Below are 20,113 nucleotides of genomic sequence, written 5' to 3'. Positions count from 1 at the left end.
CACAGAGGAAACTGAATCCCAGTGCTCGACAGACGTCTCCTAGTTCTGCCTACCTAGTTGGGATCCTTCAAACTCTCTGCCAGACCCTGTAATCCAAATTGTCTTCCTATTTGGACTTCCTTCTGTCACTGGGGCCCTGATACCATGAGAGGTTGAGCTACAAAATGTCTCAGCTGAAATGAGACCTATCACCATGCCTACATGTTAGAGCCTCAACATCCTTGGTAATCAGCGACATGTTAAGATATGGTGGGAGGAAGATGGCAGAAGAGTAAGACGCAGAGATCACCTTCCTCCCCACAGATACACCAGAAATACATCTACACGAGGAACTGCTCCTATAGAACACCTACTGAACGCTGGCAGAAGACCTCAGACCTCCCAAAAGGCAAGAAACTCCCCCACATACCTGGGTAGGGCAAAAGAAAAAACAATAAATAAATAAACAATAAAATAAATAAATCTCTTTTTGTGAGTGTGTATGTGTATGCTTCTGCGTGAGACTTTGTAAAACTTTGCTTTCACCATTTGTCCTAGGGTTCTGTCTGACTGGTTTTTTTGGTTATTTAAAAAAATTTTTTTTCTTAATAATAATTTTTTATTTTAATAACTATTTTATCTTATTTTATTTTATCATTCCTTCCTTCCTTCCTTCCTTCCTTCCTTTTCTCTCTTTTATGCTGTGCCTCTGAGATGGGACAGCCAAGTTCAGGACACTGGTCCACGAGAGACCTCCCCACTCCACATAATATCAAATGGTGAAAATCTCCCAGAGATCTCCATCTCAACACCAGCACCCAGATTCACTCAACGACCAGCAAGCTACAGTGCTGGACACCCTATGCCAAACAACTAGCAAGACAGGAACACACCCCCTCCCATTAGCAGAGAGGCTGGCTAAAATCATAATAAGTCCACAGACACCCCAAAACACACCACCAGACGTGGATCTGCCCACCAGAAAAGACAAGATCCAGCCTCATCCACCAGAACACAGGCACTAGTCCCCTCCACAAGGAAGCCTACACAACCCACTGAACCAACATTAGCCACTGGGGACAGACACCAAAAACAACGGGAACTACGAGCCTACAGCCTGCAAACAGGAGACCCCAAACACAGTAAGATAAGCAAAATGAGAAGACAGAAAAACACACAGCAGATGAAGGAGCAAGATAAAAACCCACCAGACCTAACAAATGAAGAGGAAATAGGCAGTGTACCTGAAAAAGAATTCAGAAAAATGATAGTAAAGGTGATCCAAAATCTTGGAAATAGAATAGAGAAAATGCAAGAAACATTTAAAAAGGACCTAGAAGAAATAAAGAGGAAACAAGCAACGATGAACAACACAATAAATGAAATTAAAAATACTCTAGAAGGGATCAATAGAAGAATAACTGAGGCAGAAGAACAGATAAGTGACCTGGAAGATAAAATAGTGGAAATAACTACTGCAGAGCAGAATAAAGAAAAAAGAATGAAAAGAACTGAGGACAGTCTCAGAGACCTCTGGGACAACATTAAACGCACCAACATTCGAATTATAGGGGTCCCAGAAGTAGAAGAGAAAAAGGGACTGAGAAAATATTTGAAGAGATTATAGTTGAAGACTTCCCTAATATGGGAAAGGAAATTTCAAGAAAATATTTGAAGAGATTATAGTTCAAGACTTCCCTAATATGGGAAAGGAGTTAATCAAGTACAGGAAGCACAGAGAGTCCCATACAGGATAAATCCAAGGAGAAACACGTTAAGACACATATTAATCAAACTGTGAAAAATTAAATACAAAGAAAACATATTAAAATCAGCAAGGGAAAAACAACAAATAACACACAAGGGAATCCCCATAAGGTTAACAGCTGATCTTTCAGCAGAAACTCTGCAAGCCAGAAGGGAGTGGCAGGACCTATTTAAAGTGATGAAGGAGGAAAAACCTAGATTACTCTAACCAGCAAGGATCTCATTCAGATTTGGTGGAGAAATTAAAACCTTTACAGACAACCAAAAGCTGAGAGAGTTCAGCACCACCAAACCAGCTTTACAACAAATGCTAAAGGAACTTCTCTAGGCAAGAAACACAAGAGAAGGAAAAGACCTACAATAACGAACCCAAAACAATTTAGAAAATGGGAATAGGAAAATACATCACCCTGATACCAAAACCAGACAAAGATGTCACAAAGAAAGAACACTACAGGCAAATATCGCTTATGAACATAGGTGTAAAAATCCTCAACAAAATACTAGCAAACAGAATCCAACAGCACATTAAAAGGATCATACACCATGATCAAGTGGGGTTTATTCCAGGAATGCAAGGATTCTTCAATATACACAAGTCTATCAATGTGATAAACCATATTAACAAACTGAAGGAGAAAAACCATATGATCATCTCAATAGATGCAGAGAAAGCTTTCGACAAAATTCAACACCCAATTATGATAAAAACCCTGCAGAAAGTAGGCATAGAGGGAACTTTCCTCAATATAATAAAGGCCATATATGACAAACCCACAGCCAACATCGTCCTCAGTGGTGAAAAACTGAAAGCGTTTCCACTAAGATCAGGAACAAGACAAGGTTGCCCACTCTCACCACTCTTATTCAACACAGTTTTGGAATTCTTAGCCACAGCAATCAGAGAAGAAAAGGAAATAAAAGGAATCCAAATTGGAAAAGAAGAAATAAAGCTGTCACTGTTTGCAGAGGATATGATACCATATATAGAGAATCCTAAAGATGCTACCAGAAAACTACTAGAGCCAATCAATGAATTTGGTAAAGTAGCAGGATACAAAATTAATGCACAGAAATCTCTGGCATTCCTATACATTAGTGATGAAAAATCTGAAAGTGAAATCAAGAAAACACTCCCATTTACCGTTGCAACAAAAAGAATAAAATATCTAGGAATAAACCTACCTAAGGAGACAAAAGACCTGTATGCAGAAAATTATAAGATACTGATGAAAGAAATTAAAGATGATACAAATAGATGGAGAGATATACCATGTTCTTGGACTGGAAGAATCAACATTGTGAAAATGACTCTACTACCCAAAGCAATCTACAGATTCAATGCAATCCCTATAAAACTACCACTGCCATTTTTCACAGAACTAGAATGAAAAATTTCACAATTTGTATGAAAACAGAAAAGACCCCGAATAGCCAAGGCAATCTTGAGAACAAAAAATGGAGGTGGAGGAATCAGGTTCCCTGATTTCAGACTACACTACAAAGCTACAGTAATCAAGACACTATGGGACTGGCACAAAAACAGAACTATAGATCAGTGGAACAGGATAGAGAGCCAAGAGATAAACCCACGCACATATGGTCACCTTATCTTTTATAAAGGAGGCAAAAATATACAGTGCAGAAAAGACAGCCTCTTCCATAAGTGGTGCTGGGAAAACTGGACAGGTACATGTAAAAGTATGAAATTAGAATACTCCCTAACACCATACACAAAAATAAACTCAAAATGGATTAAAGACCTAAGTGTAAGGCCAGACACTATCAAACTCTTAGAGGAAAACATAGGCAGAACGCTCTATGACATAAATCACAGCAAGATCCTTTTTGACCCACCTTCTAGAGATGGAAATAAAAATAAACAATGGGACCTAATGAAACTTAATAGGTTTTGCACAGCAAAGGAAACCATAAAGAAGACCAAAGGATAACCCTCAGAATGGGACAAAATATTTGGACGTGAAGCAAGTGATAAAGGATTAATCTCCAAAGTTTACGAGCGCTCAGGCAGCTCAATAACAAAAAAACAAACAACCCAATCCAAAAATGGGCAGAAGACATAAATAGAACTTTCTCCAAAGAAGATATACAGATTGCCAACAAACACATGAAAGATGCTCAACATCACTAATCATTAGAGAAATGGAAATCAAAACTACAATGAGATATCATCTCACACCGGTTAGAATGGTCATCATCAAAAGGTCTACAAACAGTAAATGCTGGAGAGGGTGTGGAGAAAAGGGAACACTCTTGCACTGTTGGCGGGAATGTAAATTGATACGGCCACTATGGAGGAAAGTATGGAGGTACCTTAAAAAAGTAAAAATAGAACTACCATATGACCCAGCAATCCCACTACTGGGCATATACCCTGAGAAAACCGTAATTCAAAAAGAGTCATGTACCAAACTGCTCATTGCAGGTCTATTTACAATAACCAGGACATGGAAGCAACCTAAGTGTCCATCAACAGATGAATGGATAAGGAAGATGTGGCATATATATACAATGGAATATTACTCAGCCATAAAAAGAAACGAAATTGAGCTATTTGTAGTGAGGTGGATGGACCTAGAGTCTGTCATACGGAGTGAAGTAAGTCAGAAAGAGAAAGATGAATACCGTATGCTAACACATATATATGGAATCTAAGAATAAAAAAATGTCATGAAGTACCTAGGGGTAAGATGGGAATAAAGACACAGACCTACTAGAGCATGGACTTGAGGATATGGGTAGGGGGAAGGGTAAGCTGTGACAAAGTGAGAGAGTGGCATGGACACATATACACTACCAAACGTAAAATAGATTGCTAGTGGGAAGCAGCCACATAGCAGAGGGAGATCAGGTTGGTGCTTTGTGACCACCTAGAGGGGTGGGATAGAGAGGGTGGGAGGGAGGGAGATGCAAGAGGGAAGAGATATGGGAACATATGTATATGTTCCCATATGAACATATGAATCACTTTGTTATAAAGTAGAAACTAACACACCATTGTAAAGCAGTTGTACTTGAATAAAGATGTTAAAAGAAAAAAAAGACATTTCCCAACTCCTTTTATAAAGGCAGCATTACTCTGATAGTAAAACCAAGAAAATCACAAGATAACAACAGACCAATATCTCCTACTAATATGGGTGTAAATACCCTCAACAAAATTGTAGCAAGTGGAATCCATCAACATATAAAAAGAAATATCACTATGACCAAGTGGGATTTATTCCATTAGTGCAAGGTTGGTTCAGCATCCAAAAATTAATTAATGTAATACATCATATCAGAATTTAATAAGTGAAAAGCATATGCTCACCTCATTAGACACAGAAAAAGCATTTGGCAAGATCAACACTTTTCATCATAAAATCATTCATCAAACTATGAATTGAAAGGAACTTCCTCCACATGTGAAAGAACATCTATGAAAAAACCCACAGCTAACATCATACTTAATGGTAAAAGAAAGGATACTGTCTTCCTTAATCAGGAAAAAACAAGGATATTTGTTCTCATTACCTCTCTCCATCGTTATAAGAGACCTTCCAGCCAGGGCAATTAGGCAAGAAAAAGACATAAAAGGCATATGCATTGGGAAGAAAAAGAAGTAAAATTATCTCTATTTGAAGATGACATGATCTTATATATAAACAATTCCATGGAATCCACTAAAAAATAAACTGACAAATTCTGCAAAATTTCAGGATACAGTATCAACTAAAAACTTCATTGTATTTTTATACAAAAAAAAAAAAGATGTGGTGACATCTGACTGATAGATACTTGCCCTTTCAGCAATGCCTACATCCTATAAATCTTTTCATGTAATTCCTTTCTCTCACTCTGCCAAATGGGCCTTCCTGATTTTCAGGGATATTTTATTTCTAAGGCAACCTTAAACCTTTGGAAAGTCCAATGGTATCTCAATATTTCAACAATGTGAAAATATTCTTTTTGGGCTTCTTATAGCACTTAGGAAGCCTGTCATTTGAGATAAATACCCTTAGTATTATCCACCATTTCTTGGGACCCCAATAAACTTTTTTTTTTTTTTTTTTTTTTTTTTTTTTGCGGTACACGGGCCTCTGAGTGTTGTGACCTCTCCCATTGCGGAGCACAGGCTCCGGATGCGCAGGCCCAGCGGCCATGGCTCACAGGCCCAGCCGCTCCGTGATATGTGGGATCTTCCCGGACCGGGACACGAACCCGTGTCCCCTGCATCGGCAGGCGGACTCTCAACCACTGCGTCAGCAGGGAAGCCCTCCAATAAAGTCTTTTTAAGGTCCATGAGTTCTAGAATTCTGACTTTGTTCCTTCTGAATTTTTGCATCACTTACAATATCTAGCCATATTGTATGACTGACTTGAATTATGGTAGTTGAACTCCCCCTAATCTTTTTCCTTGAGCTGAATTTGCCCTATTTTACTGTCTACACTCATGTTCTCCATATTTCCATCTGTGAAAGAACAGCCTCCAATTGTGTATTTCTATTAGATATTCAGTTTCTACCCCACCGTCATTTTTCCGCTTGGAATCTCAGCCTGGCTTTCCCACTGTTCCACGCCCCTTTACCCCTCAAGCCCAGGACTACTATACGGCTGTGCAGACTATTTCCTTTTATAAGGGAGCCTGGAAGAGGGCAATCAGAGACTAAAATCCAGCATGAACTTTGGTGTAGAGCTGCACCAACGAGGGGGAAAAAAGTGCACTTTTCCTATTTCTTCCTCCCAGAGTTGGCACTGTTTTGTAATTTGAGGGCTCAGAGTGACACTTTTCTTCAATTTGTGGAAAGTCTGTAAATGTGGTCCTGCCAAAGTCTAACTTAGTTGCTTACCTGGGCATGCTTGTATATTGCATCTGGACACCTGAGTAGCATCTCCGAGGCAGGGGCGACCACTTTTGGATGGTTCTGGATTGTTACACTGTCGTTTTCGAGTCTTTTCACCTCCTCCACAAGAGGTAGAACACCAGCTCCAACTATGCCAGTTTCCCCAACTTCCATCCACTGTGAACAAGAATAGAATGGTCGATATTAACAAATAGGTTTTAAAACCTACACTTAGGGTAACTCTGCCTATACAACTTCCATTTTAAGATCTGAAATGATGGGCTACTATGATGAGCACTAATGAAATGCTTTACTTGTTCTACTGCCAGGAGTCGGGAAGCTCACCAGGACATATGTCAGTGTTGCATCTCTGGATCTGGGAGTCTGGGCCCCCACAAGCTCTTCCTCCATTGGAGGGACGAGGGTTATCACATGTGCGGTACCGCCGCATCTGCCCCCCATTACACGTCCGGCTGCACATTCCCCAGCCACTCCAAGGACTCCAGTTACCATGAGCTACAACACAGAACCATTGGAGAAGTGCTAAAGAATGACATTCATCCAAAAAATATGGAAAGACTCTCTCCAGGAACTGAAAAGAAACACACAAATCTATAAATAAGCAAATTCCAAAGGCAGGCGGTTTGGTTGTTGGTTTGACTAGAAACACAATACATTCCAGTGACTGTGCAATTCCATTTAACCTACATTTACTGAGCATTAGAGTTTTCCAGGAGCTGGAGGATAGGAATGAGAAAAGGTCTCTGAGGAGTCAAGATATAACATTCAGGATAGAGTGAATTCAAATACTGCTATGGTCTAAAATTCTAGCTTGGTGACTAAATTAAGGCAGAGAGCCACCTGTCTGCCTCCATAAAAGAATCATCATTACCAGTTAGCGTGGAAGGGTGCCCTAGTCCCTGCCCTCTGCAGCTGGTCCTGTAGAGCACGTGAAACAGACATAGCCCCTGCCCATATAAATCAGTGGCATCTATGGTATTAGACAAAACAGCAACCATGCAACATTTTGATATCCTAAACCAGAGGAAGACAAATCAAGTAACAGACTATATTATAACTTTACGGACTTGAGTCCATAATGAAACCTAAGAAAGTATAATGTTGACTCACTATTTCCAACACTCACTTGGACAAGAGTCACTATTGCAAAAATCACTCTGCACATCACTCCCTTCACACTTGTTGCCTCCATACTGGGGAACAGGATCAGAGCAGTCCCTTGTTCGTTGTCTGGCACCTCCTCCACAGGACACAGTGCAGGTACTCCAACTGGTCCAAGTGGCCCACTTGCCATCAACTGGGTTAAAGAAAAACATATGTGCTCTGTTACTACTTAAAAATGATCAAGTTAAACTCTGGGCATTGATAGGTTGAGTGATGTTCTTATTGACACTGATTCTTATTGAAATATTCCTTAGATCAGAGATAGATGTTAATTTATTAAGGGTACAAACATTGTATTTATCTTACCTGGACAGTGTCTTTCATGGCAAACTTGCATCTGTGTTTCTGCTCCATCACAGTAGGATCCATCAAACGATGGTGGTGGGTTATTGCATAGTCTTGTTCTTGTTTGGGTACCCTTCCCACAACTTATGCTGCATGTACCCCAAGGCTGCCAAGTACTCCATGCTCCATGAACTGCAAACATCCCAAGAGACAGAGTGTCAAGTCACAGAACCATGTTTGTTAAAAAAACAAAATTCTACAAATAAATAACTCAGTAATGAGTTAAATTAGCCCAGAATCTAAAATAATTGAAATTGAACCAAAGGAAAAGTAACAAATGATGTTCTTCCTTCCACATCCTGGTTAGATTTTCATGAGAATTAGTGTCTATCAGGAAATTCAGAAGGCTACCTAATGCCAAAATAAATGTTTTAAATTATTCAAAGGGGCTATTTTATTCTTTTTTAAAATTTTTTTGCGGTACATGGGCCTCTCACTGTTGTAGCCTTTCCCGTTGCGGAGCACAGGCTCTGGATGCGCAGGCTCAGTGGCCATGGCTCACGGGCCCAGCCGCTCCACGGCATGTGGGATCTTCCCGCACCGGGGCACGAACCCGTGCCGCCTGCATCGGCAGGCGGACTCTCAACCACTGTGCTACCAGGGAAGCCCAAAGAGGCTATTTTATTAAAATTAAGGAGAGACGAGGGGAAGATGGCAGAAGAGTAAGACGCGGAGATCACCTTCCTCCCCACAGATACACCTGAAATACATCTACTCGTGGAACAACTCCTACAGAACACCTACTGAACGCCGGCAGAAGACCTCAGACCTCCCAAAAGGCAAGAAACTCCCCACGTACCTGGGTAGGGCAAAAGAAAAAAGAAAAAACAGAGACAAAAGGATAAGGATGGGATCTGCACCAGTGGGAGGGAGCCGTGAAGGAGGAAAGGTTTCCACACACTAGGAGCCCCTTCGCGGGCGGAGACTGCGGGTGGCGGAGCGGGGAGCTTCGGAGCCACGGAGGAGAGCACGGTAACGGGTGCGGAGGGCAGAGCGGAGAGATTCCCGCACAGAGGATCGGGGCCGACCGGCACTCACCAGCCCGAGAGGCTTGTCTGCTCACCCGCCGGGGCGGGCGGGGCTGCGAGCTGAGGCTCCGGCTTCGGTGGGAGCGCAGGGAGAGGACTGGCAGCGTGAACACAGCCTGAAGGGGGTTAGTGCACCACGGCCAGCCGGGAGGGAGTCTGGGGAAAAGTCTGGAGCTGCCGAAGAGGCAAGAAACTTTTTCTTCCCGCTTTGTTTCCTGGTGCGCGAGGAGAGGGGATTAAGGGCGCTGCTTAAAGGAGCTCCAGAGACGGGCGCGAGCCGCGACTAAAAGCGTGGACCCAAGAGAAGGGCATGAGACGCTAAGGCTGCTGCTGTCGCCACCAAAAAGCCTGTGTGCCAGCACAGGTCACTATCCACACCCCCCTTCTGGGGAGGCTGTGCAGCCCTCCACGGCCAGGGTCCCGGGATCCAGGGACAACTTCCCCGGGAGAACGCACGGTGCGCCTCAGGCTGGTGCAACGTCCTGATGGCCTCTGCCGCCGCAGGCTCACCCCGCACTCCGTGCCCCTCCCTCCCCCCCGGCCTGAGTGAGCGAGAGCCCCTGAATCAGCTGCTCCTTTAACCCTGTCCTGTCTGAGCGAAGAACAGACGCCCTCCGGCGACCTACATGCAGAGGCGGGGCCAAATCCAAAGCTGAACCCCTGGAGCTGTGCGAACAAAGAAGAGAAAGGGAGATCTCTCCCAGCAGCCTCAGAAGCACCGGATTAAATCTCCACAATCAACTTGATGTACCCTGCATACATGGAATACATGAATAGACAATGAATCATCCCAAATTGAGGAGGTGGACACTGAGAGCAAGATTTATGATTTTTGCCCCTTTTCCTCTTTTTGTGAGTGTGCATGTGTATGCTTCTGTGTGAGATTTTATCTGTATACCTTTGCTTCCACCATTTGTCCTAGGGTTCTATCCGTCCGTTTTTTCTCTTTAATAATTATTTTTTATTTTAATAACTTTATTATATTTTATCTTACTTTATCTTATTTTACGTTATCTTCTTTCTTTCTTTTTTTCCTTCCTTCCCTCCACCATAGCTCCATCCTTCCTTTCTTTCTTCCTTTCCTTCCTTCTTTCTTTCTTGCTTTCCTTTCCTTTTCTTTCTTTCTTTCTTCCTTCCTTTCTTTCTTTCTACTTCTATTAATTCTTTCTTTCTACTTTTTCTCCCTTTTATTCTGAGCCATGTGGATGAAAGAATCTTAGTGCTGCAGCCAGGAGTCAGTGCTGTGCCTTTGAGGTGGGAGAGCCAACTTCAGGACACTGGTCCACAAGAGACCTCCCAGCTCCATATAATATCAAAGGCGAAAATCTCCCAGAGATCTCCATCTCAACACCAGCACCCAGCTTCACTCAACGACCAGCAAGCTACAGTGCTGGACACCCTATGCCAAACTACTAGCAAAACAGGAACACAGTCCCACCCATTAGCAGAGAGGCTGCCTAAAATCATAATAAGTCCACAGACACCCCAAAACACACCACCAGACGTGGATCTGCCCACCAGAAAGACGAGATCCAGCCTCATCCACCAGAACACAGGCACTAGTCCCCTCCACCAGGAAGCCTACACAACCCAACTGAACCAACCTTAGCCACTGAGGATAGACACCAAAAACAATGGGAACTACGAACCTGCAGCCTGCAAAAAGGAAACCCCAAACACAGTAAGATAAACAAAATGAGAAGACAGAAAAACACACAGCAGATGAAGGAGCAAGATAAAAACCCACCAGACCTAACAAATAAGAGGAAATCCTGAAAAAGAGTTCAGAATAATGATAGTAAAGATGATCCAAAATCTTGGAAATAGAATGGACAAAATGCAAGAAGCAGTTAACAAGGACCTAGAAGAAATAAAGATGAAACAGACAATGATGAACAACACAATAAATGAAATGAAAAATACTCTAGATGGGATCAATAGCAGAATAAATGAGGCAGAAGAACGGATAAGTGACCTGGAAGATAAAATAGTGGAAATAACTACTGCAGAGCAGAATAAAGAAAAAAGAATGAAAAGAACTGAGGACAGTCTAAGAGACCTCTGGGACTACATTAAACACACCAACATTCGAATTATAGGGATCCCAGAAGAAGAAGAGAAAAAGAAATGGACTGAGAAAATATTTGAAGAGATTATAGTTGAAAACTTCCCTAATATGGGAAAGGAAATCGTTAATCAGGTCCAGGAAGCACAGAGAGTCCCATACAGGATAAATTCAAGGAGAAATACGCCAAGACACATATTAATCAAACTGTCAAAAACTAAATACAAAGAAAGCATATTAAAAGCAGCAAGGGAAAAACAACAAATAACACACAAGGGAATCCCCATAAGGTTAACAGCTGATCTCTCAGCAGAAACTCTACAAGCCAGAAGGGAGTGGCAGGACATACTGAAAGTGATGAAGGAGAAAAACCTGCAACCAAGATTACTCTACCCAGCAAGGATCTCATTCAGATTTGATGGAGAAATTAAAAGCTTTACAGACAAGCAAAAGCTGAGAGAGTTCAGCACCACCAAACCAGCTTTACAACAAATGCTAAAGGAACTTCTCTAGACAAAAACACAAGAGAAGGAAAAGTCCTATAATAACGAACCCAAAACAATTTAGAAAATGGGAATAGGAACATACATATCGATAATTACCTTAAATGTAAACGGACTAAATGCTCCCACCAAAAGACACAGATTGGCTGAATGAATACAAAAACAAGACCCATATATATGCTGTCTACAAGAGACTCACTTCAGACCTAGAGACACACACAGAAGGAAAGTAAGGGGATGGAAAAAGATATTCCATGCAAAATGGAAACCAAAAGAAAGCTGGAGTAGCAATTCTCATATCAGACAAAATAGACTTTAAAATAAAGACTATTAGAAGAGACAAAGAAGGACACTACAAAATGATCAAGGGATCAATCCAAGAAGAAGATATAACAATTGTAAATATTTATGCACCCAACACAGAGCACCTCAACACATAAGACAAATACTAACAGCCATAAAAGGGGAAATTGACAGTAACACATTCATAGTAGGGGACTTTAACACCCCACTTTCAGCAATGGACAGATCATCCAAAATGAAAATAAATACAGAAACACAAGCTTTAAATGATACATTAAACAAGATGGACTTAATTTATATTTATAGGACATTCCATCCAAAAACAACAGAATACACATTTTTCTCAAGTGCTCATGGAACATTCTCCAGGATAGATCATATCTTGGGTCACAAATCAAGCCTTGGTAAATTTAAGAAAATTGAAATTATATCAAGTATCTTTTCTGAGCACAATGCTATGAGACTAGATATCAATTACAGAAAAAGATCTGTAAAAAATACAAACACGTGGAGGCTAAAAAATACACTACTTAATAACGAAGTGATCACTGAAGAAATCAAAGGGAACTAAAAAAATACCTGGAAATAAATGACAATGGAGACACGACGACCTATGGGATGCAGCAAAAGCAGTTCTAAGAGGGAAGTTTATAGCAATACAAGCCTACCTTAAGAAACAGGAAACATCTCAAATAAACCACCTAACCTTGCACCTAAAGCAATTAGAGAAAGAAGAACAAAAAACCCCCAAAGTTAGCAGAAGGAAAGAAATCATAAAAATCAGATCAGAAATAAATGAAAAAGAAATGAAGGAAACGATAGCAAAGATCAATAAAACTAAAAGCTGGTTCTTTGAGAAGATAAACAAAATTGATAAACCATTAGCCAGACTCATCAAGAAAGAAAGGGAGAAGACTCAAATCAATAGAATTAGAAATGAAAAAGGAGAAGTAACAACTGACACTGCAGAAATACAAAGGATCATGGGAGATTACTACAAGCAACACTATGCCAATAAAATGGACAACCTGGAAGAAATGGACAAATTCTTAGAAATGCACAACCTGCCAAGACTGAATTAGGAAGAAATAGAAATATGATCAGACCAATCACAACCACTGAAATTGAAACTGTGATTTAAAATCTTCCAACAAACAAAAGCCCAGGACAAGATGGCTTCACAGGCAAATTGTATCAAACATTTAGAGAAGAGCTAACACCTATCCTTCTCAAACTCTTCCAAAATATAGCAGAGGGAGGAACACTCCCAAACTCATTTGGTATCACCTTGATACCAAAACCAGATAAGGATGTCACAAAGAAAGAAAACTACAGGCCAATATCACTGATGAACATAGATGCAAAAATCCTCAACAAAATACTAGCAAACAGAATCCAACAGCACATTAAAAGGATCATACACCATGATCAAGTGGGGTTTATTCCAGGAATGCAAGGATTCTTCAGTATACGCAAATCAATCAACGTGACACACCATATTAACAGACTGAAGGAGAAAAAACATATGATCATCTCAACAGATGCAGAGAAAGCTTTCACCAAAATTCAACACCCAATTATGATAAAAACCCTGCAGAAAGTAGGCATAGAGGGAACTTTCCTCAACATAATAAAGGCCATATATGACAAACCCACAGCCAACATCGTCCTCAATGGTGAAAAACAAAGCATTTCCACTAAGATCAGGAACAAGACAAGGTTGCCCACTCTCACCACTCTTATTCAACACAGTTTTGGAATTCTTAGCCACAGCAATCAGAGAAGAAAAGGAAATAAAAGGAATCCAAATCGGAAAAGAAGAAGTAAAGCTGTCACTGTTTGCAGAGGACATGATACCATATATAGAGAATCCTAAAGATGCTACCAGAAAACCACTAGAACCAATCAGTGAATTTGGTAAAGTAGCAGGATACAAAATTAATGCACAGAAATCTCTGGCATTCCTATACATTAGTGATGAAAAATCTGAAAGTGAAATCAAGAAAACACTCCCATTTACCGTTGCAACAAAAAGAATAAAATATCTAGGAATAAACCTACCTAAGGAGACAAAAGACCTGTATGCAGAAAATTATAAGACACTGATGAAAGAAATTAAAAATGATACAAATAGATGGAGAGATATACCATGTTCTTGGATTGGAAGAATCAACATTGTGAAAATGACTCTACTACCCAAAACAATCTACAGATTCAATGCAATCCCTATAAAACTACCACCGCCATTTTTCACAGAACTAGAGCAAAAAATTTCACAGTTGATATGGAAACAAAGAAGACCCCGAATAGCCAAAGCAATCTTGAGAAACAAAAACGGAGCTGGAGGAATCAGGCTCCCTGACTTCAGACTATACTACAAAGCTATAGTAATCAAGACAGTATGGTACTGGCACAAAAACAGAACTATAGATCAATGGAACAGGATAGAGAGCCCAGAGATAAACCCACGCACATATGGTCACCTTATCTTTTTTTTAAGAATCAACATTGTGAAAATGACTCTACTTCCCAAAGCAATCTATAGATTCAATGCAATCCCTATCAAACTACCACTGGCATTTTTCACAGAACTAGAACAAAAAATTTCACAATTTGTATGGAAACACAAAAGACCCCGAATAGCCAAAGCAATCTTGAGAACAAAAAATGGAGCTGGAGGAATCAGGCTGCCTGACTTCAGACTATACTACAAAGCTACAGTAATCAAGACAGTATGGTACTGGCACATGAACCCGCGTCCCCTGCATCGGCAGGCGGACTCTCAACCACTGCGCCACCAGGGAAGTCCTGGTCACCTTATCTTTGATAAAGGAGGCAGGAATGTACAATGGAGAAAGGAGAACCTCTTCAATAAGTGGTGCTGGGAAAGCTGGACAGGTACATGTTAAAGTATGAGATTAGGTCACTCCCTAACACCATACACAAAAATAAGCTCAAAATGGATTAAAGACCTAAATGTAACACCAGAAACTATCAAAGTGTTAGAGGAAAACATAGGCAGAACACTCTATGCCATAAATCACAGCAAGACCCTTTTTGACCCACCTCCCAGAGAAATGGGAATAAAAGCAAAAATAAACAAATGGGAACTAATGAAACTTCAAAGCTTTTGCACAGCAAAGGAAACCATTAACAAGAGCAAAAGACAACCCTTAAAATGGAGAAAATATTTGCAAATGAAGCAACTGACCAAGGATTAATCTCTAAAATTTATATGCAGCTCATGCAGCTCAATAACAAAAAAACAAACAGCCCAATCCGAAAATGGGCAGAAGACCTAAATAGACATTCCTCCAAAGAAGATATACAGACCGCCAACAAACACATGAAAGAATGCTCAACATCATTAATCATTAGAGAAATGCAAATCAAAAGTACAATGAGATATCATCTCACACCTGTCAGAATGGCCATCATCAAATAATATAGAAACAATAAATGCTGGAGAGGGTGTGGAGAAAAGGGAACAGTCTTGCATTGCTGGTGGGAATGTGAATTGATACAGCTACTATGGAGAACAGTATGTAGGTTCCTTAAAAAACTACAAATAGGACTACCATACGACCCAGCAATCCCACTACTGGGCATATACCCTGAGAAAACCATAATTCGAAAAGAGTCATGTACCAAAATGTTCACTGCAGCTCTATTTACAATAGCCCGGAGGTGGAAACAACCTTTCTGTCCATCATCGGATGAATGAATAAAGAAGATGTGGCACATATATACAATGCAATATTACCCAGCCGTAAAAAGTAATGAAATTGAGCTATTTGTAATGAGGTGGATAGAGCTAGAGTCTGTCATACAGTGTGAAGTAAGTCAGAAAGAGAAGGACAAATACCGTATGCTAACACATATATATGGAATTTAAGGGGAAAAAAATGTTATGAAGAACCTAGGGGTAAAACAGGAATAAAGACACAGACCTACTGGAGAACAGACTTGAGGATATGGGGAGGGGGAAGGGTGAGGTGTGATAGGGCGAGAGAGAGACATGGACATATATATACTAACAAACGTAAGGTAGATAGCCAGTGGGAAGCAGCCGCATGGCACAGGGAAACCGGCTCGGTTCTTTGTGGCTGTCTGGAGGGGTGGGATAGGGAGGGTGGGAGGGAGGGAGACAAAGAGGGAAGAGATATGGGAACATATGTATATGTATAACTGATTCACTCTGTTATAAAGCAGAAACTAACACACCATTGTAAAGCAATTATACTCCAATAAAGATGTAAAAAAAAAAAAAAGAACCCCCCCCAAAAGAAATAAATTAAATTTAATTTAATCAAACTACTATATGTAAATAAAATCTGAGCTTTTACCCCTAGCTAAGTATTTGTACTCTAAGCTCTGGAGAAAGTGGAAGGGACCAGAAGCTAAGAAGCAAAGCTGTATAACAAATCTAGATGCGGTTATGGACAATACAAATGTCTCCATTATGATAACTTGGACCCCAGACTGCAAGGCCACATCTTTAAGCCTGAATCAGCTTCGCATTTAAAATGTACTTGGACTTTTCAACAACATGATGATTTGCACAGTTGTAACTCTTTGAAAAATTTTCCCCATTACATAATATTCATGAATTAAGAGTTCTAAATAACACACTCACCTGCTTCCTAAACAACAGTAAAAATTGACCAGTAGTTTCCAAGGAATGATATTAAGGCCTTCCTTTTGGTAACTAACATATTACACCATCTGACCACAAGACTGAAACAACATTTTGTTTCCTACCAGGTGCAGGGGCTGAGAATCAACATTATGGCTTCTCTTATGTATAAGTCAGTATCAGGTCATAGTTTTGTTGAGGGGTATTTTCTAGATGTAGGGCTCAAAAAGTTTGTTGTTGTGGTCACCCAGTTTAACCACGATATGAACCACAGGGCTGTAAGCTCTTGTCTAAATAGTCTCTTAACACAATCTATAAGAATAAGTTGAAAAACAAGGAATGGAATTATCATTTGGTTGCTTTGTTTAGAAAATATTTTAAAACACATCTTGAATTTTCTTTTAATTAACTTTTCTAGTTGAATTGACTACATATTCTTATACTTTTTATACACAGTCACACAAATTTATTTCAGCTGACAAGAATGTGCACTAAAAATCATTTGACTAAACATAAAAGGAAAGAAGAAAGCCTTTAATTAAATGGCAAGTATTACTCAAGACTACTTCTTATTAATTCAGATTACTGATGCTCATGGTTCTTATATATGGACTATGGGATTTCAAAATTCTGCCATTCCAATTATTTTAATATGTTCTATTTTCAAGGCTGTTAGTTAAGAAAAGTCTTTATCTCTTACAATATGAAGACTTACGATACATGCATTTTTTGGAGGACCACAATTAGGTGACATTTATTCATTTATTATCTGTGTAGTTTCTATTATATATGAAGAGGTTTCCAGCTTAAGATCCTTTTAATTTTTTTTAAATCAATACAGAAAACCCTAACCAAAATTAAATTTCATGGCATAAAATGTGGTAGAGTTGAAATGTTTCTTTGATGTGAGTGGAACGACAGCAAGAAAAAAGAGGAAAGACAATATAAACCAGAGAAGGCATAAAACATCATGGTATCTAAATAATATAATACAAAAGAAAACAGCTATGGAGGAATTAGTACACTGAAAAAAAAAGTAAAATATAATAGATGAGTAAATTAGTACATTGAAAAAAAAGTAAAATATAATAGATGAGTTGGTTGTTATACTATGTTGCAGTTCTGATTCTGGAAAGGTAGGAGAGTACGGTGCTTATGAGCAGGGATTCTGGAGTAGATGCCCTGGGCCTGAATAACCACTCTGCCCTTACTAGCTGTACGATCCTTGACAAGTTACTTGGCTTCTATGCACCTAGTTTCACCATCTGCCATATGTGTATAAACAAAGAACCTACCTTATTAGGATGGGCATGAGGAATAATGAGTTGACAGATGAAAGGTCCTTGAGCAATATAAGACACACAGTATTACATGAGTGTGAGCTCTGAGCTAGTACTGCTATTCTTCACTCAAAGTTCTCAACGATTTTCAGAATAACACTTAAAAAAAGCTCACTCTTTAAGTAATCTGTAACAATATATTTTTTATGATTGACTCAAATGGCAGCAGGATGGCCTACCCCAGAAGATACCCATCTTTTTTAGAGGGAGGATTGTCAGTTTAGAAATATCTTCTAACTGGGGGAGGACAAGATAGGCCTAAAATATCAATTCGTACCAGAAAGTCGAAGCGTTCATGAAATGATGGGGACATATCAAGAGGACACTGAAGCTAGGGTCCCTCAAGGGATCTCCACTAATTTGTGCATCACAATAAATGAAGACAGTAGTGCATTATAAACCACTGAATGAAATGATATTTGAGTTCTTAACTGATATAACTGCATCACAATAAATTTGTGCATCACAATAAATGAAGACAGTAGTGCATTATAAACCACTGAATGAAATGATATTTGAGTTCTTAACTGATATAACTGAAAAAACAGGAGAAAGAGAAAATTCTTTCTTACAATAGAAAGCCAGTAGGGGACTTCCCTGGCGTTCCAGTGGTTAAGATTCTGTGCTTCCAATGCAGAGGGTGTGGGTTCAATCCCTGACTGGGAAGTATGATCCCACATGGTGCACGGCATGGCCAAAGAGCAAAAAAAAAAAAAGCCAATAATAGATGTAGAAGATATGATGGAGTTTTAAATGTTTTGTAAGATCATAGCAATAACTGAGTTAAAACAAAAATAAATCATAAGTAGATGCTAAAACTAGTAGATAAAAGATCGATAAGAAACAAGATGTTTATGAAGTCTTAAAGTTTCCCTACAAAACACTTATTAGTTACAAAGGTAAAAATAGTAACTGCACAGTGGAAGACACCACTTTAAACAAGTGAACAAAGTTAACATCACCAGCTTGGGACAAATTCTGACATCATGCGCTATCTCATATGATGCACTGAGAAGGACACAAAACCATTTCTGTGATGTTTCTGCCAAAATGCAAAACCTGAATCTAATCACAAAGAAATATCAGACACATCTAAATGGAAACTCTTTTACAAAATGATTAGCCTGTATACTTAAAAAATAGCAAGGCCATAAAAGGTAAAAGGTGACTAAGGAATTGTTCCAGTTGAAAGGGACTAAAGAGACTTGACACATAAACACAAGTGTGATCCTGGACTAGATCTTGCAGTGGGAAGAAGAGTTATGAAGCATATATGTCTGGGACAACTAATAAAATTTGAATGTGAACTGTGGATTAGGTAATAAGACTTAATTAGTATTGTATGAATGTTAAATTTCTTGATCTTGATAACTGTTTATAAAAGAGAATGTTCTTGTTTTAGGAAATATACACAATAGGTGAATCTGGGTAGGGGTATACAGAAGTTCCTTGTACCATTCTTGCAACTTTTCTATAAGTTTGATTAAGTGCAAATTTTTACTAAAAGAAAATCTCATTAAACCATGTGAGGCAAAAACTAACAGAACTGCAAAGAGAAATAAATGGATGAATCCACCATAATAGACAGAGACTCCAATACTCCTCTATCAGAAATGGGCAGATCCAGCAGGCAGAAAATCAGTAAGGAAATGATTGAACTCAAGAACAACATCAATCAACTGGATGTAGTTGACATCTATATACTATTTCATCCAACAACAGCAGAATAAACATTCTTCTCAGGCTCACATGGAACATTTCACCAAGGTAGAACACATTCTGAGCCATAAAATACACTTTAACAAATTTAAAAGAATAGAAATCATATAATGTCTGCTCTCAGATCACAATGGAATCAAGCTAGAAGTCAATAACAGAAAGATAGCTGCAAAATCCCCAAATATGTGGAGACTAAACAACACACTACTAAATAATACCTAGGTCAAAGAAGAACTCTAAAGAGATATTAAAAATATTTTGAATTAAATGAAAATGAAAACATAAGTTATCAAAATTTGTGGGATGCAGCAAAAGTAATGCTTAGAGGGAAGTTCATAGCATTGAATGCATATATTAGAAAAGAAGATCAAAATAAATTATCTACATTTCTATGTT

At 39.3% G+C, this 20,113-nt stretch overlaps 1 protein-coding gene across 1 annotated transcript in view; it reads right to left on the bottom strand.

The window, feature by feature from the left end:
• Positions 1-20,113, bottom strand: part of HMCN1 (hemicentin 1) — a 543,624-nt gene that overhangs the window by 57,603 nt on the left and 465,908 nt on the right. The window contains 4 exon segments of the mRNA XM_007451144.1: positions 6,600-6,770; positions 6,939-7,109; positions 7,741-7,911; positions 8,085-8,255. Of these exon segments, the coding sequence (XP_007451206.1) occupies positions 6,600-6,770; positions 6,939-7,109; positions 7,741-7,911; positions 8,085-8,255 (684 nt within the window).

The sequence above is a fragment of the Lipotes vexillifer genome, unplaced genomic scaffold (genome assembly GCF_000442215.2).
Source record: "Lipotes vexillifer unplaced genomic scaffold, Lipotes_vexillifer_v1.1 scaffold343, whole genome shotgun sequence".
Taxonomy (NCBI): domain Eukaryota; kingdom Metazoa; phylum Chordata; class Mammalia; order Artiodactyla; family Lipotidae; genus Lipotes; species Lipotes vexillifer.
This window is presented reverse-complemented; position numbering and strand designations above follow the sequence as displayed.